At 47.0% G+C, this 21,147-nt stretch overlaps 2 protein-coding genes across 2 annotated transcripts; both read left to right on the top strand.

Moving 5' to 3' along the window:
- Positions 1-160: 160 nt before the first annotated feature.
- Positions 161-20,084, top strand: PRMT9 (protein arginine methyltransferase 9). Its single transcript, XM_077279300.1, has 12 exons — positions 161-475; positions 8,221-8,369; positions 8,467-8,703; positions 8,801-8,968; positions 9,184-9,286; positions 9,826-9,926; positions 12,107-12,296; positions 12,485-12,668; positions 15,466-16,177; positions 16,371-16,524; positions 17,498-17,626; positions 19,712-20,084. Exons 1-12 carry the CDS (start codon positions 287-289, stop codon positions 19,931-19,933), a joined length of 2,538 nt encoding a protein of 845 aa, XP_077135415.1. The 5' UTR covers positions 161-286; the 3' UTR covers positions 19,934-20,084.
- LOC143801552 (uncharacterized) lies at positions 2,532-8,111 on the top strand. Its single transcript, XM_077281258.1, has 3 exons — positions 2,532-2,883; positions 2,958-4,027; positions 8,102-8,111. The coding sequence occupies exons 1-3, from the start codon at positions 2,662-2,664 to the stop codon at positions 8,109-8,111; spliced, it is 1,302 nt and encodes a 433-aa protein (XP_077137373.1). The 5' UTR covers positions 2,532-2,661.
- Positions 20,085-21,147: the final 1,063 nt, after the last annotated feature.

Here is a 21,147-nt window from a genome sequence, read left to right as displayed (position 1 = left end):
GAGGGATCCGTAAACAGTACACAGCTGTAATGAGGGGGATCCGTGCACAGCACACCGGCTCTACATGTGGGACACGTGACCGTCTGCCGCCAGGATGTCGCTGCAGCTCTGACTCCCTCATCCTTTATCCAGTCAGTGGCCGCTACGTCATATTCGGGCGCCTGCCTGGCTCTTGCGTTCCAGCTGATGCTCCACAGTACATCTGTCCTTTAGTTCCCGTCTGCGCTTGTCACTGCGGAGATGGCCGCTCACGTCGGGTGTTGACTGATTGAGCGTCTCGGCAGAAATGAATGGAGCTGGCAGAAGAAAACATCGCAAGGGGCGGAAGGCGGCCCAGGCTGCCGGCAGGAGGGAGCTGATAGCCGGCTCTGTGAGCAGCGCGGAGCGGTGTCTGCGGGATCGGGACTATGGCACCGCATATGCGCACCTCCTGCTGGTGCTCAGCCTGGCTCCCGAGCTCAGGGAAGACTTCAAGGTATCGGCCTGTGTGCTGCTCATAGTCACAGTGCAGGACACGCTCAGTGTCAGGATGTGGGGCGCACCAGGACTGGGGGCGTGTGTGTGCAGGGAATATGGGGATCATGGTGTTTTTTGGGGCGAATAAACCATTGTCACTTGCTGATCGCCGGGGATCTGACCACTGGAGCACGAGTGATCCCGAGACCATATACTGTGGCCACGTATGGCGTCCATTTAGCAAGTCTCTTCACATTAACAGAAGAAACTACTGCTTATGGTTTTTTTCCACAATCAGATTCAGTCTATGAATAAATTGCTCATCTGCACCGCCCCATTGACTAGGTTTAGTCTGAGGATGTCCGTTTTTTTTTCACGGACAGCACTAAGACCAAAAATCCTGTTGTGCTAACATGTCCTCAGTGTGAGCACCACTGTATGTTGAAAGAGCCACATCTGTAGACACAGCAGCCCCCCACGCACACACTTACCCAGGAGGCACTGCAGCCCCCCACGCACACTTACCCAGGAGGCACAGCAGCCCCCCACGCACACTTACCCAGGAGGCACAGCAGCCCCCCACGCACACAAACCCAGGAGGCACAGCAGCCCCCCACGCACACTTACCCAGGAGGCACAGCAGCCCCCCACGCACACAAACCCAGGAGGCAGAGCAGCCCCCAATGCACACTTACCCAGGAGGCACAGCAGCCCCCCACGCACACTTACCCAGGAGGCACAGCAGCCCCCCACGCACACTTACCCAGGAGGCACAGCAGCCCCCCACGCACACTTACCCAGGAGGCACAGCAGCCCCCCACGCACACTTACCCAGGAGGCACAGCAGCCCCCCACGCACACTTACCCAGGAGGCACAGCAGCCCCCCACGCACACTTACCCAGGAGGCACAGCAGCCCCCCACGCACACTTACCCAGGAGGCACAGCAGCCCCCCACGCACACTTACCCAGGAGGCACAGCAACCCCCCACGCACACTTACCCAGGAGGCACAGCAGCCCCCCACGCACACTTACCCAGGAGGCACAGCAGCCCCCCACGCACACTTACCCAGGAGGCACAGCAGCCCCCCACGCACACTTACCCAGGAGGCACAGCAGCCCCCCACGCACACTTACCCAGGAGGCACAGCAGCCCCCCACGCACACTTACCCAGGAGGCACAGTAGCCCCCCATGCACACTTACCCAGGAGGCACAGCTGGGCCCCCTTTCTCAGTACCTAGTAAGTTTTCATCATTTCCATCATGACCTATGTGTGACCATCACACACTGTTACGCATAATCTGGGTGTCACATGTCCAGCACTGCTTCAGTTTTGACTGATATTGGATCACTGAGCTTCCACTGTACTAATCCATGAGGTGTTATTCACACCTAGGAAAACGCTCTGCAATAAGCACATGGATTTCTGCAAGTCCCAAGTTTCATCAGTCTTTACATCTGTATTTTCTCTATCCCCATGATGGCACCACGGAGAGAGGGGTCCGCCCCCAGGGACAGGAAACCTACAGGTGAAAAAGGGCGTACCTCTCTCCCACATCAGTTGGTTTCCTGTCCCTGACGGGGAACCTACAGCACGTACCTGAAGGATTCTTCGTGGAGTTCCAGGGGCTGATGCAGTCGACTTTCTAACAGGGGGCGCCCTGTTACGGCTGGATCAAGCGGTTTTTTCCTCTCTTTTTCTCCCTTTCCTGAAGCACCACCACAGGGGTCGGCGGGCCTCATGGGTGAGTGGAGGAAGGCAGTGAAAGGATCCAGTCTGCCTTCCATGAAAAAAAAAAAAAAAAAAAAGAGAGGGGGGGTAAGGAGCAGGTGACGGCGGTCACCGGAGGACTCTTAATGATAATATGGAGGTAGCGGCGGCTATCTTTCCATAAAAGGCCAAGTAAGACGGGCCAGAGGACACCGGCGTAATTACCGGTAAATCGGTGTGGGCGTCGGTAATGGAGCGCTGGTGCGCTCACCGGCGCCATCATCGCGAAAACGCAGCGCTACTGCGCGCGCGCCGGCGTCCCAGTACATTCATTCCCTCATGTGAAGCTGGCAGAGAACCGGAAGTTGGGCGGGCGCATGCGCAAACAGTCACTTCCGGTTTCGCCGGCACTAATGCATAAAAGCAACGCCAGCACAGGGAAAATGGTGGCAAATTCAAACTCCAAGTGCACCTTACAGTGCGGAGGCCACCATGAGCGAAAGCGAGCAGCAGGTTATGCAGGAAGCCGTCCAGCGATCTCCTGAGCAGGCACAAGTGCAGCGGCGTCTGCACCCACAGCAGCAGCGCAAAGGAAACTCGTCCTCTGTACAGCGCAGCAGCAGCGGACGATCAGAGTCTCAACGCAGTCGGGGGTCTGCAAAAACCACACGGCCGGCGACGATTCCAGCGGATACAGTCACCAGGCCTGAGACGGTATCTCTGATCCACAGGGGGTGAGTGATCTACGTGAAAGTGCTGACTTTAATGTAGGGCTCTTTCTGTTCTAGGGGAGGAAAAGTACAGCCAAAACTAAGCACAGAGAATGTGCCATATGTTCAGACGAGCTGCCTTCCTCCTGGGAGAAGAGACTATGCAGCGTCTGTATAAAAAAGACGATTCAGGAGGAAACCCCATCATTTGCATCCGAATTAAAGTCACTAATAAAAAGCCAGGTGGAAAGTGCCATTAAAGGCATTAAAGCCACAAAGAAAAAACATAAGAAAACACCTGAGTCCCCCGTATCCAGTGCGGACGAGTCAGAGAGTGAACTATCTGACTCGAATAATTCGTCAGATTCTGACACCTCTTCAGTATCCTCTGAGGGGGGGCGCAGTTGCTTCCCTATCGAGGAAACAGACGCTTTAGTGAAAGCGGTCAGAGCAACAATGGGTCTAGTGGAGGAGAGACCTAAAAAAACAGCGCAGGACATAATGTTCAGCGGTCTGGAACAAAAAAGAAAAAGAGCATTTCCAGTAAATGAGAAAATTCACTCTCTAATTAAAAGAGAGTGGAAAAAACCAGACAAAAAAGCTCTCCTCACCCCCAAAAGAAAATACCCGTTTGATGACCCAGCCTGCTCATCCTGGAGTAAGGCACCAAAATTAGATGTGGCCATAGCAAAGGCCTCAAAAAAGTTTGCCCTACCTTTTGAGGACATGGGTACCTTAAAAGATCCGATGGACAAAAAAGCCGAGGTTTTTCTAAAAAACTCTTGGGAAGCGGCAGGAGGCGGACTTAAACCAGCGGTCGCGGCCACCTGCACAGCTCGCGCGCTAATGGTGTGGCTTGAGCACTTGGATTCCCAATTAAAAGGGAAAGTCTCTAGAGACACGATTCAAAAATCAGTGTCCGTAATGAAAGGTGCAGCAGCCTTTTTGGCGGATGCATCTGTAGACTCAGCCAGACTAGCAGCCAGGGCTGCCGCCTTTTCGAACGCCGCAAGACGTGCCCTGTGGCTAAAATGTTGGCCAGGGGACCTTCAGACAAAGACAAAACTATGTTCAATACCCTGTGAGGGGGAATTCTTGTTCGGCACAACGCTAGATGACATCCTCGAGAAAGCCGAGGACAAGAAAAAGTCTTTCCCTGGTTTCCCCAACCAATCATACAGACGTTCCTTTCGGAATAAAAAATTTATGCGGAGAAAACCTCCGAAAGGGAACAAAGAAACATGGGAGGAAAAAAGAAATAAAACCAGAGGGTTCCTATTCAACAAACCCACTCCCGACAACAAGAAAACTCAATGAAGGTGTCCCCCAGGTTGGCGGGAGACTAACAGAGTTCCTCCCAGCCTGGGAAAAAATTTCAAGCAGCCCCTGGATACTAGGCATAGTACGAGAAGGGCTCAAGCTAAAGTTCCGCATTCCCCCCAACAACCTCTTCATGGTGACACCACAGAGACAGTCTCAAGAACAGTCGGCTCTTCAGGAAGAGATTCTAGGCCTAGTCCAGAAGGAAGTCCTACAGGAAGTCCCTCACCAGGAAAGAGGCATGGGCTTCTACTCTCCCCTCTTCCTCCGAAAGAAGCCAGATGGATCATACAGGACAATAATAAATCTCAAAAAGTTAAACAGTTTTCTCGAGATCCCACACTTCAAAATGGAGACAATAAAATCTTGCGTAAAAATACTCTTTCCCAGGTGTTTCATGACTGTTCTAGACCTACGAGATGCATACTATCATGTACCGATCCACAAGGATCATCAAAAGTACCTCCGGCTGGCAGTGAATATCCAGGGGGAGGTGAAACATTATCAGTTTCGGGCCCTCCCTTTTGGGTTAGCTATCGCACCCCGGGTATTCACGAAACTAATGTCGGAAGTGATGGCTCATATACGAGAGCAGAATATCCTGATAGTCCCATACCTGGACGACCTCCTTGTGGCAGGGACATCATTCCATCACTGCAAACAGCAGTTGGATTTGGTTATGACTTCTCTGTCAAGCCTAGGTTGGCTGTTGAACCTTACCAAATCCAAAGTAGTCCCATCACAGGTACAGGAGTACTTGGGGATAGTCCTCGACTCGACCACACAAACGTGTTATCTTCCTCAGGGGAAGATTCAAAAGATGACACAGGCAGCGGTACAGTTGTCATCATCCCCAGTCACCACACTCAGGAAAGCCATGTCCCTGCTGGGCTCCATGACATCCTGTATCCCGGCAGTGCAGTGGGCACAATGCCATTCCCGAGACTTACAATGGGAGACTTTAAGTTCAAGCCTGTGTCTGGGAGGAAATTTAGACGGGCGGTTAAGCATATCACCAACTACGATACACTCCCTACAGTGGTGGGCAGATCCGATAAATCTTACCAAGGGGGTCCCCTGGTCACTACCAACAGAGAAAATCCTAACGACCGATGCAAGCCCCTGGGGGTGGGGTGCTCATATAGACGGTCAGGTGACACAAGGGAACTGGAACAAAAATCAGGAGCTAACCTCATCAAATATGAAAGAACTGCTAGCGGTAAAACTCGCCCTAATACACTTCCAAAACATCATCCGCTCCCACCACGTAAAAGTCTTTTCGGACAATCAGGTAGTGGTAGCATACCTAAACCACCAAGGGGGCACCAGGTCACAAACACTGATGGAAGAAACCCGGTCTATCTTCTACATTGCAGAACACAATCTGAAGTCCCTAACAGCCCTTTACATAAAGGGTTCAGAAAACCAGACCGCAGACTTCCTCAGCAGAACACGCTTGAGACAGGGGGAGTGGGAGCTGAAACAGTCGGTATTCAACCAAATAGTGAAACGTTGGGGAGAGCCAGAAATAGACCTATTTGCGGACTTTCAGAATCGGAAAGTGAGGAAGTTCTGCTCAATCGACCCCCGGGGAGGGCCAGTAGCTCTGGACGCTCTCACAGTCCCCTGGAACTATCGCCTCTCCTACGCGTTCCCTCCAATATCCCTCATTCCCCTAGTCTTGAGGAAAATTCGGGAGGAGGGAGCAACAGTGATAATCATAGCTCCATTCTGGCCTCGCAGGATATGGTTTTCTTGGCTGAGAAAGATGTCCTTAGACAGTCCGTGGGTTCTACCAGACACGCAAAATCTGTTATCCCAGGGCCCAGTGTGTCACCCCAATGTGAAAAGCCTACATATGACAGCCTGGCTTTTGAAAGGAAGCTATTAAGCAGCAAAGGGTTTTCATCCAACCTGGTGTCCACATTACTACAGAGTAGGAAACCCGTAACCACCAAAATATACGGCAAAGTGTGGAAAAAATTCATGTCTGTATCAGGGGTTGACCCAGGGGGGGAAATCCCAATAGATAAGATTCTCGAATTCCTGCAAAAGGGTTTGGAAAAAGGGCTAGCTACGAGTACTCTAAAAATTCAGGTAGCAGCCTTGGGAGCACTATATAATTATGATCTAGCCAGAAACCGATGGATCGTGAGATTCATCAAAGCCTCGGGTAGATTAAAACCGGTTCCTTTGCATAATGCCCCTCCATGGGATCTAAACCTTGTTCTAAATGCACTAACCAAATCTCCTTTTGAGCCCTTGGCAGACGCACCCCTAAAGATTCTATCTTTAAAAACAACACTCTTAGTGGCCCTAACCTCAGCCCGTCGCGTTAGTGACATACAAGCATTGTCCGCGGGCCCTCCCTTCACTCAAATTCTTGAGGACAGAGTCATTCTAAAAACGGACCCGGCTTACCTCCCAAAAGTCGCGTCTCAATTTCACAGGACACAAGAGGTCTCCCTGCCCTCATTCTGTCCCAACCCCAAGAATGAGGGAGAAAAAACACTACATACCCTTGATGTTAGGAGGTGCCTACTCCAATACTTGTCAGCCACTAGAGAGTGCAGGAAGGATAGGGCTCTGTTTGTCTGCTTCCAGGGTCCACGGAAGGGACAGAAAGCGTCAAAAGCTACGCTAGCGAGGTGGATAAGAGATGCCATCGCCCTATCCTACTCTTCCAGCGGGACGGCCATCCCGGAGAATATAAAGGCGCACTCGACCAGAGCAGTGGCATCATCCTGGGCGGAAAGAGCGGGCGCGTCAATACAACAGATATGTAGAGCGGCCACTTGGTCTTCCCAGTCTACATTTTTCAGACACTACCGCTTAGACTTGACCTCCTCTGATCTCACCTTTGGTCGAAGGGTTCTAGAGGCAGTGGTCCCTCCCTAAAAAATTACAATCTATGTAAATCTCTCCGTGGTGCCATCATGGGGATAGAGAAAATCGTAGTTACTTACCGATAACGGTATTTCTCTGATCCCATGATGGCACCCGTATATTCCCTCCCTTTTCACACACAGGTGTGCACACTATAATGTATAGTTAGTTACCTTTAGCCACGGTGCCTCTGTTAAGTAAAAAATTGTTAAGTTTAATTTGTGTAAATATCAAATTGCAGCTGAAGTTCTGTATAAGGCTCTGTTAACCAACTGATGTGGGAGAGAGGTACGCCCTTTTTCACCTGTAGGTTTCCTGTCCCTGGGGGCGGACCCCTCTCTCCGTGGTGCCATCATGGGATCAGAGAAATACCGTTATCGGTAAGTAACTACGATTTTCATTCATTGCTATTATTTCTATTGGACCAAAGCAGATCTGCCATTGGCCACTAGAAAGAAAGATTAATATGTGAAATTACAGATAGAAGCACTGACCCAATACTTGTAGACTACTGCCGCATGCTGAACACAATGAAAGAGGCTTATAAATTAGGATGATGAAGTCCTGTGACCTGATATTGTTGAGGGAGGATCTGAAGTGATCCTTCACGGTTGACACAGTGATTTTCAAATTGATCTACAGAGCGTTGCCGGCAACTGAAAATGACCAGACGGAGACGTGTGTCTCTGTTTGGGGGGATCGAGCAGATCTCTGGCCCAGTTTATTGTGTCGCACTTTTCATAATCTTAACAAGTTACAATTCAACCAATCAACATAAGAACACGCTCACAGTTTTTAACCTATAAGAATGCAGGAACAGTCTGTACGTCAAAGTCTCGTAGAACAATACACCCTCAGTCTCATGTCCTGTCCAGGTTGAAACAATCAAGGTCTCATAACAGCTGTGAACTTTACCTAGTAACAAAATGTATCTTAAAACGGCAAGATGGAGTCGGAAAGCACAAAATGAAGCCTGCTTTAATTTTTCTTAGTTTAACCCTTCACAATATCACCAGCTGGTCCTAGTCCTAATAGTGCTGGGTGTATTCTGGGTTTGGGGTGTGCCCGTACGCTGCCTTCTCTTTTAGACCCACTATCCGTTATGTTTGCTCCTTCTTCCTGCTGTTTTTTCTAGGAGACTTTCCAATATGCCCTTTTCAAATGGGCAGAAGAGCTTTATGCCTTAAGCCGCAGTCAGGATCTGTTTAATTGTTATGAACAAGCTCTTGAACTGTTTCCGAAGGACGACGTGATCTGCAACAGTATGGGAGAACAGCTGTTCAGGTGAGAGGCCACGGGAAGCCATGGTGTTCTCCCAGCCTGGTAAGGTGCGCTATGAAGGCTGGAGCTGTGGACTTATTCTCTTCTGTATCGGCCATAGATTGGGATTTCGAGATGAAGCCGCCGGTTACTTCTACAAGGCTGTAAAGTTGAACCCAAACTCGGCTGATGCCAAAGAAAATTTCTTCCGTGTAGCAAATTGGCTTGTGGAACGCTGGCATTTTGTGATGCTCAATGATGTTCGGAGGAATCGGATGTATCAGAAAGCAATTGAAAACGCTGTGCAGGCGGGCTGCAAAACTGTGCTGGATATTGGGACCGGCACTGGGATACTGAGGCAAGTCCAGGGCAGGACACGGATTTACTAAAGTCTTCACAAGCCTTTCCTGTGTGGCCCAAGCCAAAATAATGGCCCTATTATATGTTTTATTTAGCATGTTTGCCAAAAGCGCAGGGGCCCCTCACGTGTATGCCTGTGAACTCTCCAAGACCATGTATGACCTGGCCTGTGAGGTTGTGGCTGCTAATCACATGGAAGACAAGATCAAGATTCTGCACATGAAGTCTCACGATGTTCAAGTCCCTGAGCATATACCTGAAAGGTACGTAGAAAACGTTGGGTTTTATAAACCTGTTATTAACGGGCAGCCTCATAACCCTAGGACCTCTGTGCCATCAGTCCTCCCATATTGGGGTGCGAGCTATTCTCCATGGCTGAGGTGACTGCCTTGGTTTTGGATGGACATGCAGTGGTCATGTTCTGCTGGAAGCATGATTCACGCCTTGTCATATTTCTGTGTGACGTCTTTCTCTGCAGGGTCTCCTTGGTTGTCACAGAGACTGTAGACGCTGGATTGTTTGGTGAAGGGATTGTGGAAACACTCATCCATGCCTGGAAATACTTACTTCTAGAGCCTAAGGTCGGCAAAATAAACAATGCTCGAAATATTACAGGGAAGCTATCATAAGAAAGTGACCTATTGGTATTTTAACGTTTGGCAATGATGGTGTTTTTTTTTTTTTTTTTTTATATCACCATTTTTCTATAAAAACAAAAAGAAAGTAGAAGTCTTGCAATTTTCACCCTGGTCTCTGGGGATTTTGTTGGCTCCAACTTTTGCCGTTTCAAGAAATAACACATGCACTAGCTGCATTGAACTGGCTGACCATATATTCTGTATGAGTGTGTGCTTGGGTCATTGTGAAGGGAGGAGGAGCAGGTCAGCTGTGACCTCACCTATTGTGATTGGTGGATCCTGTGTTACCTGTCATTGTGATCCTGCCTCTGATGGAGCCATGCTGTAAACTCTTCATTTTATTTTTTAAATACTGTAATATGAAAATAAAAAAGAACATAACATTGCCAGCATTTCTTACAATTACATGTGACACAAACACCTGATTTGATTTAAATAATACTGCTTTTTACCTTCCTTTTTAAGTCTGTTTTCTTTCTCAGCCCAAAGATGCCAGCTGTGGTGGGTATGGACAGGTAATACCCGCGGGAGCTGTTGTGTATGGCATGGTTGTGGAATGCCCAGAGATCCGCAGGCATCACAGGTAAGTGTGACTATATGTAACCTTAAAATATTGTTCTCAAATTCTTAACAAGAACATATTATTGTATCCATATAATGTACTCCTTACTGTAAATTCTAAGAATATTATCCGTTGCTCCGGAGTTCAGTGACCATATAAAAGCTTGAGGCTGTATTCTGCATACATGCGGTGGCCGGCAGAGCCTGTAAGGCCGAGCACGGAGGCCATGGGGATGTCTATGGAGAGGTATGGGCTCCATGCTGTGATGTACATAATTAGCGTGTCCTCTGTTATCTGAGATAATCCTACATCGTGGTAATGACATGCGCACACGAGTGCTGATTGCACGGTCACTACATGAGCATGGTGTACAGTAGAGCCAACACCTTGGTCTCATGGAGGAGCCAGAACCTTTTTTTCTGCCAAAGGCCGTTTGGATATTTAAACCCAAGGGCCGTACTAATTGTGCCCAAATTCCTCCCATGAAGTACGTCCTGAGGGTATGTGCAAACATTGTGGATTATGCTGCGGATCCGCAGCGTTTCTGCAGCTGCGGGTCCGCAGCAGTTTACCATGAGTTTACTGTTCAATGTAAACCTATGGGAAACCGAAAACGCTGTGCACATGCTGCGGAAAAAAACGCGCAGGAACGCAGCGGTTTACAATCCGCAGCATGTCACTTCTTTGTGCGGAATCGCGGCGATTCTGCACACATAGGAATGCATTGATCTGCTTACTTCCCGCATGGGGCTGTGCCCACCAAGCGGGAAGTAAGCGGATCATGTGCGGATGGTACCCGGGGTGGAGGAGAGGAGCCATATTTGTGTAAAAAAAAAAAAAAAAATTAAAAGGGCTATGCGTGCAGGACCTGCGATGACATCACAGTCACATGACCGTTACGTCACGAAGGTCATTCTCGCGTAGCATCTTTGGAACTGGACCGCCGCGTGCAGCGCCGAGGAGATCGGGACGTCGGAGGGTGAGTATAACCATTTTTTTATTATTTTTAACATTACTATTGAAGCTGCATTTGCAGCATCAATAGTAAAACAAGTGCAGGGGTAAACCCGCAGCGGAAACCGCAAGACAAACTGCGATAAATCTGCAGGGATAACCGCAGCGGTTTTGCCCTGCAGATTTATCAAATCCGCTGCGGGAGAACCCGCAGAGGACCCTTCCTACGTGTGCACATAGCCTGATGCTGGCACTGGTGTCAGGGCGTAATCTTTCATTGCACGCGCCTCAGCGTTCAGTAGTGAAGACAGGAGAAAAGTAAACAGCTGGTAGCCATCAAAACACAGCTGCGGTCCCCAGGACTGGGCCTGGGGGTGGTGATAAGGTAATTTTGGGCTGTAACTTTCCCGCTGGCCTGAGATTTCCAACCACTGGTCTAATGACTGGGATCAGGTATCTCTTTGATCCCAACTTCTTAGATGCTGTGATAAAAACTGACTGTTTCATCTAAGTGGTTACAAAGTGGGAGATTGTTCCCTTTGTACCATTTCTGTGGCAGCCGAGATCACTTCCCCCTGTCATGTGTATGTGCCCTGTCATGTGTCTGGGTCAAATAGGTTGCCTCTAAGTACATCACAGTAATGGGGATGTCTGGGTGCTACATTCTGATAACCTATCCATAAGATGGGTCATCAATATCTGATCAGTGCGGGTCTGATACCCAGCGCTCCCACAAATCCGCTGTCATTTGCTGTGGTGGGTGGCAGCCAGTTGTGAATACTGCAGTCAGCGGAACTGTGCAGCTTCAATCATGGTGTAGAGGCCGCGTCTGGGAACTGCAGAACAGATCTTTTTCTACTTGGAGCAAATAACAGCGGATCAGTGGTGATGCCGGGTGTCGGACATCCACTGATCATGGCTTATCCATAAGATAGATCTTCAGCAATACGGGGTGCCCTGACAACTAGAGATAAGCAAACCTGAACTTAAAAGTTTGGGGTTCCTATCAGATGGTTAGTGTCCGATGTTAAACGCAGAGAGAGAATTTTCCAGCTCAGAAGTTGGGATCCCCATTATTTTCAATGCAGTTCTGGTACAGTTTTGGTACCCAATCCGAACTTTGGAATAAATTTCGAGTCTGGTACCAGAACCCAAACTTCTACCGGTCCGCTCATCCCTACTAACAACCCCTTTAATAGTTCTTTTAAGTGCCACACATTTGCCTTATTATAATTTCCTTTGCTTAGGGTGTGTGTAAATGACGTTGTTGGTGTGAACATAGAAGGTGTGCAGTTTTCCAGTCCGGTACATTGCACTCACAAATCTAGTGAGGCCAATGAGCCGTACGCTACAGAGAAGATGAGCAGAGTGCCCGGGGGATACAAAGCGCTGAGCCAGCCTTTCCAGGCACTGACTGTAGACTTTAATAGCCTGCAGGTAAGTATAGCTGGACTTGCTTCTAGATGTTGAACTGTGCATGTATTTGTGCTTGATAAACTGGTGCCATGTTGTAATGTGAGCGTTCTAGTAACATATAGGTATCATTTAGCTTTTTTTATGGTGTGATGATAAGTACATGTCATTCTGAAAGTAACTGTGGATTCCGCCTTGTGCTTTAATGCTAGGATTTGGAAAGTGTGGCCTCTGGAAAGTCCTTCAGGATCTCTGTTCTGGTCCAAGAACAAGGGCATCTCGACTGTTTCATAACTTGGTTTGTTCTGCATCTGGATCATGAGCACAGCCTGTCAACTGGACCTGGTGAAGAGACGTGCTGGGAGCAAGCCGTATTCCCTATCCAGAGTATCCCTGGTGAATGATAACATATTTATATAAAGACCTATCTTACTTATGGTAACTTTGAATAGAAAATGGTTAACCACGCCATTTCTTCCACTGGCACTCCGGTGGTAACCATACATGACACAGGGAAAGCAGGTTGGACTTTAAGCCATGCAATTCCTTCTAAAGCTGGCCATACATCTTGGATATCTGTTGTCCAAACACTTCTTTAGATGACCACTTTTATTCCCATCCCCCTCTGCCCCATGCATGCACTCTCGATTCAGCCAAGCGTACATGTTCTGAATAGGGAAGGAGAATAAGCCACTCCAACTATCTCTGGACGCAGCTTACCTCCTCTGACACAAAAGCGAATGGAAACAACGTAAAGTGACCTCAATTCATAGTCGACTAGTCCTGTCATTGGGTTTGTATGACATTAATGTGTGTGGACATCCTTAGTCTATGGGATAACAATGGTCAAAGTAACGCTGCTACTTATCTCACTTAAAGGGAATCTGTCAGCAGGTTTTTGCTACCTCGTCTGAGAGCAGCCTGATGTGGGCAGAGAGACCCTGATTCCAGCGATGTGTGACTTAGATTACTGGATGCAGCAGTTTTGACACAGAGTTTTTAGATTTAGCAATGCAGCATAGCTGAGAAAGCTAACCCCGCCCACACCACCACAGCTCTCTATGTACATTGTCTATTGACAGCAAGCTGCTTATCACAGGAGGGTGCGGTGTCGGACTATCAGTCTAGTGCACATCAGTCCAGACAATGATCTCCCAGTGATTAAGCCTGCAGTGTAAGTAAACAGCACACAGCTGAATAAATGACACGTCATTGAATTCAGTCTTTTAACCCTTACCTCATGCTGTCCTGAGATTACATAGCAAAACCTGCTGACGGATTCCCTTTAAATGGTAAATGGGAGGTTGTCAGAGGAGAATTTTTTTGGCCAAATTTATTCATCTCAGTACAATCTTATGTTTATGGTAAGTCTCCCCTCTGCCGATATTTCACATAGCCTGGTTTTCCAATCAGCATGCCTCTGTACGTTGGACAGTCCCTACTATTTCTTGTAGGGAGTCTCAGCACAAATATTTCCTACACCTCACAGGCTCTCAGTACACCTTCCCACCTTCTTGTCTATCACCGCCACTTAAAAAAATTGACAGCTCTCATTTTTCGTAGGGCCGAGATAGGTGGAAAACAAGTGAGTGGGAAGCTGCGAGGACGCTCCGAGTGGCTGCACTTAATTTAAAGGGTCAGTCTATACTGACAATTTCTGTTTAAAGCATGTCCGTCCAGATGGGATGGTGCACTAGTAGAGACCCAGCCCTTGTATATTGTAAATCCACAGAACTATGCATTCATAGGTATGAGAGGAAATCTATTTGTATATCTAAAGTGAGGTTATGATGTTTCGGTCATTGACTCTGACCTTCATTGGGAACACACATGGTTTTTGCAGAGAGACATGGATCATGTTGTGATAAAGCGCTGTGGGAGAATCACAGGATGCCTGCACTGGTGAGCATTCTGTACTGACAGACTCCCTTTAAAGCCTCATTCAGATGTCTGTGATTTTTATCATACACAAAAAAGTGCGAGAAAAGTTTAATCAATGTTTTTCATCAGAGTATAATCAGTTTTTCTCAGATGTGTAAACTAAAAAACTGATAGACGTTTCTTGAGCTTCGCCAATTGCCCCCTTTACGACTAAAGATGGACATAGCAGCACGTCAAGAGAAGGGTGTCAGTTCCCGCACCAGGACGGGCTGTGTCCATAATGACTTTAAACTGTCACTGTGTCTAAACACGCAGAAACAGTTTGATGCCGATAATGGGAAGAGGTCAGTCATGCCGTTAGTTCCCCGCACTTGGGGGTCTCTAATCAGAAATATCAGCACCTCCTGCCCGATCACAACAGGAGCTCAGCACTGCTAGTGGCCAAGCTCCTGCACTAACCCCTGGCTGTTTAACCCCCTAAATGCTGCAATCGAGAGCGATCACAACCCTTTTGGGGCAGGTAGAGGGACGGGAGCTTCTTCTGCCTTCAGATCGGTGCCCCTGTGATGTCAAAGCATGGGCTGTATAAGTATTATACCTGCGAGTAAAAAGTAAAAAGAAAAAGTGAAAGTCCCATAGAATATTTTTCTGGAAAAAAATGTTGTTTGTTTTATTTTCACGGCTCTACATTATAAACTTCTGTGAAGCACTTGGGGGTACAAAGTGCTCAGCATAGATCTAGATGTATTCCTTGAGGGATCTAGTTTCCAAAGTGGGGTCACTTGTGGGGGGTTTCCACTGTTAATGCACATCAGGGGCTCACCATACGGGACATGGTGTCCGCTCTCTATTCCAGCCATTTTCAAAAATTCAACTGGCGCTCCTTCTCTTCCAAATACCGTAGTAGTTTCCCCCCCCACATATTGGATATCGGCATACTCTCAAATTGCAAAACAAATTTTGAGGTTCATTTTCTCCTATTAGCCTTGTGAAAATAAAAAAATTGAGGGTAAAGTAGACATGTGGCAAATGTTACATCTGAATTACCGCATAGTCTATAATAGAACATAAACTGATGTCTGAATTAGCCATAAGTGTCCCTTGACAATAACCTGATCTCCACTCTGGGATTCTGGTCAACTCTTCAACAGGTACTGCTTTTTCTTAATATCAGTGCCATAGTTCAGTAAAGTATACACTGTTATTTTTCTTCCTGAACCGCATACAGTGTATGAATCTAACATATGTGTATATAATATATACTCGTATACATCCATACCCATGTATGCATCCTTCTTGTTTTCCTCCACAGCTGATGGTTATATTGTTAACCGTGGGGATACAGTAGTACTGGACGTACACTGTCCTGACTGTTACCTAAGGTTAGACCTGGTCACGGTGATCAGAGGAGGGGAAGACGTCAGTGGCATGCCCTCCGAAGACATGCCCTCCGATGACATGCCCTCCGATGACATGGCAATGGAGAATGAGGCGGACTTGTGCGATGCTTTGGCCAGTCTCCACACCACACATCACAAGGGCACAGGACAGAAGCTGTGCATACTGGAGCCCAGTGAGATAGCCCTGCTTAATAATGTTATATACCATGAGAACTTCCGCCACGCTATGAGTAGAGTCATATCTTCTCTGGCACTTCGAGAGAAGGGCACATTCAGGAAGGACAATGATATGGTGGCGCCAGAAGAACAATCTTCAGACCCTCTGTACATACTGGACGTGTCTGAAGGGTTTTCTGTATTACCTCTGATTGCCGCACAGCTTGGAAAAGTGAAGTCTTACAGCTCTGTTGAAGAGAAGCAGCACCAAGCTGCCCTGGAGAGGTTATCGGAGAGGAACGGTATCTCAAAAGAGAGGCTAGAGTTTTGGCTGAAGCAACTGGAGGCAAGTGATGATGTTTTACAGAGACCCAAGTCTGACAAGTTGTGGAGCATCATTATTCTAGATATCGTTGAGTCTTGTGGTCTGATCAGACAAGAGGTGATGGAGAAATGCGCCATTGCAAGGTAAATAGAAGAGTAATTGTATGACGAAAAGTTCTCCAGAACCATAATAGGTTATTACACAGAAGCAGTACTTCCAAATCTTCTATATTGTACGTTCCTGCCACTTATATTTTGCAGAATAACTTTTGCACATGGGGTAGTCTCCATTTCATGTACTCTTTTTTTCCTAATGTGTTAATTTCTTTTGTTCTAGGTGCTTACTTCAGTCTGGAGGAAAGATCTTCCCTCAGTGTGTGGTCATCCATGGCATGCTGGTAGAGTCCCTCACTTTGGTGAAGGAGAGTGCAGTACAAGGCACAGAACCCACCCTAGGTTTTAATATAGCACCATCTATTAATCAGTACAAGGTGAGATGTAATGTGTGCAAAAGTCAAATGAAATGTCAAAAGTGTGAATGTATTTGTGTCTGAATAATATATATATTTAATTTCTTCATTTTTTTTTTTCTGCTAAGAAATAACCAGAAAAATTATTTTGAGCCCTTTCTCCATGCACCTGCTCAGGCCCTCTGCGCTTCCACTATAGAACCCCAATTCTTTGCTTCTCGAGACATTCACAAACTTTTCCCATGACTAGGGGCCTAATATGTCTACAGTTCATATTTGGGTCAATGCATCTGATAGGACTGTTTGAGCTTGTTACCCACCAAACAGAATAGGTAATTATCTGGGAGAAAGGAAGGCCAGCTGGTAATGCTATAGATAGTGTATTTTTGTACATTGACGATATGATTTTTCTTGCTTAGTACTTACAGAGAGAATCTGTCATCATGACAAAACCTGTGTGCATAGCTGATCAGATACAGATTCTACAGATGTCATTGTTTTCTCTTTGCTCGCTTTCTCACCCCACAGTTATCCCGAAAACAGCCTATCCGGCATATGCTAATTACACATCTAGGAGTGATGCTGTACTGTTTCAGGAGCTGAGCCTACACCATACCTGGCAAATGCTGGCTGTGTTATACTGCTATCATTGAGGTTATTACTACCTGTCAGGAATGCATGTGCATAGACACACTTAATGCATGTGGGTGCACAAATCATCAAGATCCACTGCTGGCAGCTCCCTTTGCAGTTTTCGACCAGTGAGGTCCCAGATGTGCTTGATGGGAGACGAGTCTGAAAACCCTTTAAGGAATCATTGTTAAAAAACAACTGTGAAGACCTTCCACTTTGTGGAGCTCGCGGCTTCCTTTCTCTTTCTGCTTTATATAGGATGAAATAGCAGTACACTACATGAGTGCACAATTTAAATAGAATGAAGCATGTTATTGTATTCAGAAAAATATCCTGAAGTTCCTGTAACTATTTCTTCCAGGTGCCTGTGCACGTGTTCCTGAATCTCTCCACCCTGCCTTGTGTTCGTTTAAGTGATCCAATAGAATTGCTGAGGCTGGATTTAATGAACCCATATTCTAACAATCTAAGCTTAGCTACTGAAGTAAAGGTAATATGAACTGTCCAACATTACTATTCTGTCATTTTCTTTACCTAGGAAAAAAATTGTGCATTTATTTGCATTAGTCCCAGTAATAAATGCTGGATATAAGTTCTGTGCATTCCGGATCCAAATTAGGTATTTGTTATGTGTCTTCTACAGCCCATGAGGGATCTCTCCTCCCTGGTGCTGACTCACACTGTTCTTGCGGGTGCCCTGGGTGCTCTTATTTTCTGTACGCCCATATACCTCCTGTGTGATCTCTTCCACCTACATATAGCCTTTGTGTGCTTTTTCCCTAGCTGCCCTCTAATACAGTGCCGCCTGTGAGATCCCTTCCCCATGCAGATGACCTGTGCGAGCTGAACTCCCTTGTTCAGGGACGACAGATCACTGAAATAAGTGACCTGCTGCGCACAGGAGGCAGGCGGTTGGCTGGTAATATCAAAGGAGGCAGGAGAGCTGTAAGGCTACGTTCACATTTGCGGTCGGCGTCGCCGCATGCGTCATGCGCCCCTATATTTAACATGGGGGCGCATGGACATGCGTCGCACTTGCGTTTTGCGCCGCATGCGTCCCTGCGGCGCCCGCGTCCGGGCGCAGAGGACGCAGCAAGTTGCATTTTTGCTGCGTCCAAAATCAATGAAAAAAAGGACGCATGCGGCGCAAAACGCAGCGTTGTGCATGCGTTTTGCTGCGTTTTTGTTTGCGTTGTGCGTTGCGGCGCCGACGCTGCGGCGCACAACGCAAATGTGAACGTAGCCTAAGTGCAGTGTCCACCCCAAAGCGCTTGAGGTTTTGCATACAATTTCTACATTGGATTCCTCAGAAAGGTTAAAACCGTTTTGAACAACTTAAAGGGAACCTGTCAGCAGGATTGTGCTCAGTAACCTACAGACAGTGTCAGGTCTGCGCCGTTATACTGATTAAAATGATACCTTTTTTGCTGCATCCTCTGCTCCTCACGACCTGTTCTGTCCTCATTTTAGGGGCAGTGTTACTTGTCATTCCCCTGTGATAGTACTGCAGTGAAATCAAACACATTGCCGGGGGTCTCGGGAGCAGGACCTCCTCGTCCTTCCTCACAAACAGATTACCTGTTCTTCATGTTTTTCCCCTACAAAAATTAGGAAGAATATCTTTCAAGTGTCTCTTCTGACCATGACATACGGATGGTACATAGATGTCATCCATTTATTGTAGATGTAGACATTAACTTGAGTGTGCGAATTCTGTCTACAAATCAGACCAAAGTAGGACATGGCTCCACTTGGTATATGTCAACCTTTTTTTTTTTTTGCGTATGGACAACCCCGATATGCCTTCATAAATTGTATATGTTTATATATAAGTGCGGCTGAATTTAGCAATATGGAGATTATTCTGAGAAGGATACACAGGTCTAGAAAATGAAGTGCCACCGTGTACAACCCTATAGCTATCTCTCCTCTTCTCTTTTGTCAGATGTTCTGCATAAAGTCGGTTTTAGCACCATATGGAATCTTGTCTGGTTACTAGGATAACAACCAGATTCCTTTCAATGGAGTTTCAAGCAGTGGATTCCGAGCCGGCAGTCTGCCTTGGATCACTCGGGGCAATGACATTTCCCTTTCTCTTACTCCCATGTAGGAGTACACATACTTGGTGAACTGTTACCATCGTTTCTGTTAGTCCAAGTTCACACGATTGTATTTACATTCCAAGTGCTGTCAGTGAAAAAAAAGATGGCATTTGGTTATTCAGGGTTTTTTTCCTTCCCACTCCACCCAACATGTGAAAAAAATAAATGAATCGCAGCATGTTAGTTTCTTCCGGGTGTTGGATTAGAATCGCCTATTCAAAACTGACTGTGCAACAAAAATAGAATCCCATAAGGGTCAGTCATGGCATCTGATTTTTATGGATACATTGCAGTTCTCTTCTAACCTAGCAGGCTTTATTTCTTCTTGTAAATTTTAATAACCGTAAATGTATAAAAATGGCTGACCATACAGATCCCATGCGGATGACAATTGAGATGAAACACTGACTATTCTTTTTACACGCTCATCTGAACTCCTAAACCATGAATACCTTTGTGCCGCTTTCCTATAGGTACCAATCTGTAAATCGGGACAAGTGACTGCTGTTCCATTCTGGTATCACCTCCACCTGGATGAAGATTTTCATGTGGACACAGCCAGTGAAATGTCACATTGGAAACAAGCAGCGTTTGTGTTAGACGAGCCGCTGAGAGTTGAGGAAGGGGAAGAAGTCTTTCTCGGTGTACATTTCCAGAACAGCAATGTCAGCATGACTTTGAGGCGACAGTCATAGCAACGTCTGGAGCATAACATGGTTGCCATACCTGTGTATATTACGCTGAGTATCTGTATTTTAGCATATATGCTAACTAGACTTTCTTCTTGAAGGATAGCATATTGTATAGTATTTTACCTATACAACAAAATAAAATGATTTAATGAAAGTCAAGAAAAATATTTTGTAGGGAAATGTAGAAAATAGGGAGAGAACAGCGCTCAGAATTGGCAAATCTTATAACTTCAAATGATTAATAACCAAGAAAGCTAAACTCACATATCCAGAGAGGGAGCATCCAAACAAGACCCTGTGTCCACATTCAGGTATAAATCAAAATCGACTCCACAATCGATGTAATGGTTTTTATTCCATAATACGCAAGAAAAATCCATAAGGCCTCTTTCAGACGTCAGTGTCTCCGGTACGTGTATTGACACTGACACACGTAGACACATTAGAATCTATGTGTTTCTGCACATGTGCGTGTTTTCACACTGTCCGTGTGGAAAACACGTCGACATGTCCGTTTTTTACCGGCGGCACGGACCACAATACGGACAGCACACGTGCACACGGAGAACAGTGTGCACTCTCCTTCATGTGCACGTACCGCCCGCAGGAGAGACAGCGCTACAGTAAGCGCTGTCCCCCCGCTGTGGTGCTGAAGGCGGAATTCATCTCTTCTACCCCGCAGGAAAGAAGAGATGAAAGTTCAAGTATTTGGTTTTTTTTGTGAAAAATAAAGTTTGCATGTGCCCCCCGCCTCCCCCCCCCAGTGCGCCGCCAGGCCCCTTGCAGAAGAAATACCTAGCTCCCGCGATGCCTCCTCTCTCCTCTCAGCGCTGGCAGCTTCTCCTGTGTGAGTGGTCACGTGGTACCGCTCATTACAGTCAGGGAATATTCACTGACTGTAATGAGCAGTACCACGTGACCGTTCACACAGGACAAGCTGCCAGCCCTGAGAGGAGAGAGGATACATCGCGGGAGCTAGGTGAGTATTTCTCTGCATCTGCAAGGGGTCGGGCGGCGCACTGGGGATGGGAGGACACCAGCAAAAAATTTTTTTAACATAAAATAAGAAAAAAAGTGATCTTTCATCTCTTCTCTCCAGCGAACGTTGGGGGAGAAGAGATGAATGCCGCCTTCAGCACCACACAGGAGGGACAGCGCTTAGTGTAGCGCTGTCTCTCCTGCACGGTCCGTGTAGTCCTCAGGCGGCACACGGATGC

The sequence above is a fragment of the Ranitomeya variabilis genome, chromosome 1, assembly GCF_051348905.1.
Source record: "Ranitomeya variabilis isolate aRanVar5 chromosome 1, aRanVar5.hap1, whole genome shotgun sequence".
In the NCBI taxonomy this organism is placed as follows: domain Eukaryota; kingdom Metazoa; phylum Chordata; class Amphibia; order Anura; family Dendrobatidae; genus Ranitomeya; species Ranitomeya variabilis.
Note: the sequence above shows the minus strand (reverse complement) of the source record. Positions and strands in the feature narration are given on the sequence as shown.

Coding starts and splice junctions, on each gene's coding strand:
- PRMT9 (XM_077279300.1), top strand. CDS start 287: ATGAATGGAGCTGGCAGAAGAAAACATCGCAAGGGGCGGAAGGCGGCC. Junction 8,704..8,800: donor ACCGGCACTGGGATACTGAG/GCAAGTCCAGGG, acceptor TGTTTTATTTAG/CATGTTTGCCAAAAGCGCAG. Junction 17,627..19,711: donor GCTTAGCTACTGAAGTAAAG/GTAATATGAACT, acceptor GCTTTCCTATAG/GTACCAATCTGTAAATCGGG.
- LOC143801552 (XM_077281258.1), top strand. CDS start 2,662: ATGAGCGAAAGCGAGCAGCAGGTTATGCAGGAAGCCGTCCAGCGATCT. Junction 2,884..2,957: donor CAGTCACCAGGCCTGAGACG/GTATCTCTGATC, acceptor TTTCTGTTCTAG/GGGAGGAAAAGTACAGCCAA.